The 5,790-nt window shown below is 66.9% G+C and overlaps 1 protein-coding gene across 1 annotated transcript; it reads right to left on the bottom strand.

Moving 5' to 3' along the window:
• Positions 1-1,023: 1,023 nt before the first annotated feature.
• On the bottom strand, positions 1,024-5,398 carry CHMP6 (charged multivesicular body protein 6; the record flags this gene model as incomplete). Its single annotated transcript, XM_080712248.1, has 8 exons — positions 1,024-1,079; positions 1,711-1,765; positions 2,195-2,278; positions 2,396-2,461; positions 2,660-2,746; positions 2,961-3,048; positions 3,118-3,227; positions 5,336-5,398. The coding sequence occupies 8 exons, from the start codon at positions 5,396-5,398 to the stop codon at positions 1,024-1,026; spliced, it is 609 nt and encodes a 202-aa protein (XP_080568374.1).
• Positions 5,399-5,790: the final 392 nt, after the last annotated feature.

Here is a 5,790-nt window from a genome sequence, read left to right as displayed (position 1 = left end):
GGGGCACGTGAATAGTGATGGGTGGCCCGAGGGAACTGCTGGACCGGTGGCCAGCCTCCTGTGGGCGCCAGGAGCCAGAGCCTCTACCTCCCCCAGGGGTCCAGCACGAGCCCTGGCTGTGCCCAGGCGTGTGCCAAGGGCCGCTTCAGTCGGGGTTACCGGGGCAGGAGCCACACTGTGACCCGTTCACGCAGCCAGGCCAGGCCAAGATGCCCACTGCACCGAGTCCAGAGGCAGCGGGCCACGCCGAGGCCAGCTTTGGGACTGGGTCGAGCTGTCGGGGTCAGCAGGCTCCCCTCTGCTCTGGCTGGCGCTGCTCACAGGCCGCTGAGGTCCCAGCCAGACTGTCCAAAGCACAAGTCACTTCGGGGCTCAGCCTCTGTCCCGGCGGCCGGGACTCCCGCAGGTGCGTGGCCGGGACTGCGCCTGCTGAGCGGGGTCTTGCCACCACCTTCAGGATGTCCTTCCTCAGCAGGGCCAGACCAGTGTGTACGAGGGCAGAGCTGCGGCTCCTGGAGCCAATCACAGGGCCAGCCCCGGCCACCTGCCCACGGGCTGGAGGCCTGACTCTGGGGTGCTAAGGTAAAGGCACCACGAGGTTCAGCAATACTGGCTTCCTGTGGTTCCTGCCCCCACCTGCAGGGAAACTGAGGCACATCAGGACGCTAGGCAAAGTAGGGACCCTTCAACTGAAGCCCCCCCCTGCTGTGGGAGCAGCAGAGAGGGAGCGGAGGGCCCAGGCCTGATGGCGCCTCTCCACGGGCTGCGCAGGGTGAGGGCAGTGGGGAGCAGCCGCCTGGGGCGCACGCCCGCACGAGCCGCCGGCCAAGGTTTGCATGTTGCCGTTTAATCCAGAGACGAGAGCAAGACAGCAGCGCAAGACAGCGGCGCGGCCGGACTTCGGGGCGCAGAGCTGTCCTTGCGCCAGCCCCGCCCGCGCCGTCCGAGCTCCTCCCGGAGCCTTCCAGGCCGCCTGCTGCGCGCCGTGGCCAGTCCTTGCACAGCCCTGTGGCCTGAGGGCAGTTAGGAGGCCGCCACCAGCTCAGCCTGCCGGGGCCTGGCCTTGACAGTGGCTTTTTCTGTGGAGGAAACAGAAGCGTTCATGACACACCAGACCACGGCAGACCTTGGAGAGGACGAGGCAGGCCACGGGAAGGGCCGGCCAGCCAGGGGGCGGGGACAAACAGGAAGCTCTCAGGACCAGGCGCAGCTCCTCCCCGCAGGCCCAGCCGGACACAGCGCCCAGGAGCCAGAGGGGGGCAGGACACTGGGCGAGCCGGGGAGCCCGGGTCCTGGAGGACGTTTTCTGGGAGCTCGTGGTAACAGACGCATGGGGAGCCACCCCCGGCGCAGGTCACAGGACAGAGCGCTGGCAAGCCTCTGGTTCTTTTTGTGTGTGTGTGTGTGTGTGTGTGTGTGTGTGTGTGTGGTGCCGGGGATGGAACCCAGAGGCTTTCTACCTTTGGGCTACACTCCCAGACCTATTTTGTATTTTATTTGGAAACAGGGTCTAAGTTGCTGAGAACCTCACTAAGTAGCTGAGGCTGGCTTCGAACCTGCGTGATCCTCCTGTCTCTGCCCAGCTGAGCCTCTGGTTCTGAGGTCCCGACAGGCCTGTGAAGGGCCTGGCCCTCACAGGTCAACCCCCTCCCCGCAGAGCTCACGGTTCTCCCGCACACCCCAACACACGCAAAGACCAAGCAGCGGTACCTGGGTTCGCGTGAGGGAGGGGCTCTGCGGGGACCTCTGGCAGCTCCACTTGTTCCTGTGAGACAGGGGTGAGGCTGTACATTTGCTGCTGGGTGGCCCGCCCTGAGGGGCCCCTGCTGTTTAATTAGCCGCTCTCTGGCAGTCGAGGCAGGTGGGACAAGAGCTTTCCTGCTCAGAGGGCCTGGGCCTGCGCCCCCCCAGCTCCAGAGCCTCACTCAGTCACCCCGGGCGGAGACCCAACAGCCAACTCCGGCGTCTGCTGAGGCTGGGGCCGACCAGGGCCCTGCTTTGAGACAGGCACTGTTTGCTGATCCTGACCCGGGTGCTCCCTCCCTGCCCACATCTGCGGGTTCCTGGGCAGGAGGCGGCCCACAGAAACAGAAAGCCCCCACGTCAGGGGCCAGCCACACAGCTCAGGTCCTGGCCCTGGGCAGAGCTGGGATATGGCTGGCCGGGCTGCCATGCCCCGGCTTGGGTCCTGTACCTGAGTGATTGCATCCAGCTCCTCCAGGACGGCGTCTTCATCCTCCTGAGTGAAGCTGCTGCCCGCCAGCAGCTCGTCTATTTGCTGAGGAGGGAGAGCCATGCTGAAGGGTGTGCAGGAGCCTGCGGCCCCGGGCTCCCGCAGGACGGTGGCAGCCACCGGGAGTGCCCTGGAGGGCGGGTGGCCAGCCGCGACACTTACCCGCTGGTAGTCCACGGCCTCCTGCGTCTCGTCCAGGATCCTCTCCACGTCCTCTATGGACATCACCTGGGGCAGGTGATGGGGAGCTCATCAGCGAGGCGGGCGGCAGCTGAGACAGGCTGAGCCCGGCTCTGCACCTCTTCTGCGAGGCTGGGCTGGGGCTCCCCACATCCGGGTCACTCTGTGCAGATGCCCCCGCCTGGCTACTGGATGGCAAGGCTCCACCTTCCTGCGTCCCGCCAGCCCGCGCCCACAGGGACCTACCTGGTGCATCTTGTTCAGACACTCGTTCCCCACCTGCAGCCCCTCCAGCACCTTCATCTCGATCTGCGTGAACTCAATGCTCTGCACCTGAAAAGGCCCCGGCATCAGGAGCCGCCCTTCCGCCGGCGGGCTGCTCGGGCTGGATGCCTGAGGGGCACGGGCCCGGGGCGCCAGAAGCCGCTCAGCATCGGCAGACTGCCTGTCAGGGCTGGTGTGGAGTGCGGAGCGCACTGCTCAGGGCCTGACGCCAGGGACGCGCGGACCTGGGAGTCAGCGCCCAGGGCCGGCCCCGCCGGCTTACCATGGCCTCCAGGCTGCTGATCTGGTTCTCCGTCCTGTCCAGCAGCTGCTCCCGGTACCGCTTCTTCCTGAGCAGCAGCTTGGCCCGCCTGCGGAGGAAGCCGCGTGAGGCTGCGCCCGCGGCCCGCCCACCCGCTCGGGCGGCGCCCGCCACTCACTCCTTCCGGCCGTCCCGCAGGAGCTGCCGCGCCAGGGCCCGCTCGCGCTCCAGCTGCTGCGTCACCCTCTTCTCGTACTGCCTCAGCTTGTCCCGCTGCTGCTTCAGTTGCTGCGAGACAGCGGCCAGGTGAGCCCGCCAGGACCCTGTACAGGGCCTCCGGGGCGGGCTGCCTCCCAGGGCACGGGCGCGCTCTCTGGAGACGTCTCAGGGCTCACAGTGGGGTGCTACTGGCATCTGGGCCCAGGGTCCATGGCACCAAAGAGAAGAACCATGGCCGTCAGCCACAGCCCGGCCCGAGACACGGGGAGATGAGGCTGTGAGCTGCAGAAACACTCGGCTCAGGCTTGGACACGGCCTGCACCCTGGGAAGGCTCGCACCCGCAGAGAACACACGAGCCGGGCGTGGTGGTGCCCACCTGTAATCCCAGTGCCCACCTGTAATCCCAGTGCCCACCTGTAATCCCAGTACTTAGGAGGCTGAGACAGGAGCATCGCAGGTTCACGGCCAGCCTCAGCTACTGAGTGAGGCCCTCTGCAACTAGTGACACCCTGTTTCAAAACAAAGAATAAAGCTGGACATGGTGTTGCATGCTTATAATCCCAGTACTTGGGAGGTTGAGACAGGAGGATGACAGGTTCAAGGCCAGCTTCAGCAACTTGGTGATGAGCGGGTGCAGGCCCAGGGCCCGCCTCACGCTCAGGACGCCCTCTGTGGAGCAGTTACTGTACGTGAACCAAGGCAAGGAGGTCACACACCCGTAAGGCGGCTCCGTGAGGTCACCAACACAGGGCAGTGCTACTGGACAGGTCCTAGCATTAGAGGCCTAAAATAGGGGTGCTCTCTTGGGACGCTGAGACAGGAGGATCGTGGCCAGCCTCAGCTGCTTAGTGAGGCCCTCTGCAACTCAGTGGGACCCTGTTTCAAAATAAAGAATAAAAAATAGGGCTGGGGGTGTCGCTCAGAGGTAGAAATGGGCCCCTGGGTTCCATCCCCAGTACCGCAAAAGCCCCCAAAAAACAAAAATAGGAGTGCTCTCCCCAGGGCCTGCACGTCTGTGCCGTGCATCTTCTGTGCTAGGAGGAAAGGGGCCACTATCCACACCCTGCCCGCAGCCAGTGTGGCATGACCCTCCTTCCCGGCTGCTCTGGACAAGCCTTCCAGGGTCCTCATCTGTGGCAGATGTATACAAAACATTAAGAATCTAGCGTGGTAGGGCACGCTTGTAATCCCAGCATTCGGGAGGCTGAGACAGGAGGATCACAGGTTTGTGGCCAGCCTCAGCTACTTAGGCCCTCGGCAACTTAGTGAGACCCTGTTTCAAAATAAAGAATAAAAATAGGGCTGGGAATGTATGTAGCTTGGCGGTAAAATGCCCTGGGGTTCCATTCCCAGTGCCGGAAAAGAAAAATAAAGGTAGCCTCAATAAGAGATTGGAGATGGCTGGGAGGAAGCAGGGGCCACAGACAGCAGGCCCAGGCAGCGCTTTCTTACGCCCTCCATCCTGGGAACAGTCAGAGCAGGAATGTGCTCTCCTGGGTGCTGATGGCATTGTCCCCCACCGAGGAGCGGCCTGGGGGTGAACCCACCGATGCGAACCGGTGGCAGGTAGAAAGCTCTACCTGGAGAGGAAAGGGAGGGCGCGTCCTTAGAGGAGGCGATGGCTGCGGCCGCTGCTGGGGTCCTGCGCGGCCAGAGCCGGCGGTGGAGGCTGCCGCGGGGGCTCCCTCTTCCTGCGGCTCGGCACGCGGCTCCCCTGAACCCGATGCCCATTTTAGAGACAAGCACGCCCTCAACTTCTTCACCTGGGACACTGGGCTGAGGACTTCTACAACTCAGGGGTTTGGAGGCCACGGTGAGACGCCTCCTTTCGCGTGTCACCCGCAGTTCGTTGGCGCAGCAGTGACCTATTCGGTCGCGAACGCCTGGGCGCGAGGGGCGGCGACCCCTCCCCAGCCCGCTCGTTCCGCTCGCACCGCGGGGCTCTCCCGGCTCCACTCGAGCCGAGCTCCGCAGACGCCGGCCCCCCCCACCGCTCCGCGGGGCGGCCGGCGTGCGGGATGCGGCCGAGGACGCGCGGGCATCGGGAGACCCGGCGGCCCCCGCCCCGCGCCGCTCGCCCGTCCCCGGAAGGACGCGGCCGGCCGGCCTCCCGCCGCAGCCTCCGCCAGCGCGCCGGCCAGGCCCCGGCCCGCCCCGCGCCCGCCCGGCCGCTCACCAGGATGGCTTTGTCCTGCTCGGTGACCCGGCTCTGCTTCTTGCGGCCGAACAGGTTGCCCATGGCGGCGCCGCGCCCGCCGCCCGGCCGAGCCGCCGCGCTCCGCGGCCACCGTACTCGGCCCCTACGGCGGCCGCGCTGGGCCCCGCCCCGCCGAGCGCGCCCGCCCGAGGCCCCGCCCCGGCCCCGCCCCGCCGAGCGCGCCGGCCCACAGGCCCCGGCCCCGCCCCGCCGAGCTCGTCCGCCCCGCCCTTCCGGCCCCGCCCCGCCCCGCCGAGCGCGCCCGCCCGAGGCCCCGCCCCGGCCCCGCCCCGCCGAGCTCGTCCGCCCCGCCCCTCCGGCCCCGGCCCCGCCCCGCAGAACGCGCCGGCTCCGCAGGCCCCGCCCCCAACCGAGGCCCCGCCCCTCCGGCCCGCTGCAGCTCTAGGTGTGTGACTTCGCCGGGACCCCGCCCA

Source organism: Muscardinus avellanarius (assembly GCF_963383645.1).
Source record: "Muscardinus avellanarius genome assembly, chromosome: 16".
In the NCBI taxonomy this organism is placed as follows: domain Eukaryota; kingdom Metazoa; phylum Chordata; class Mammalia; order Rodentia; family Gliridae; genus Muscardinus; species Muscardinus avellanarius.
The sequence above is the reverse complement of the archived record's forward strand: the minus strand, read 5'-3'. Positions and strand labels throughout refer to the sequence as shown.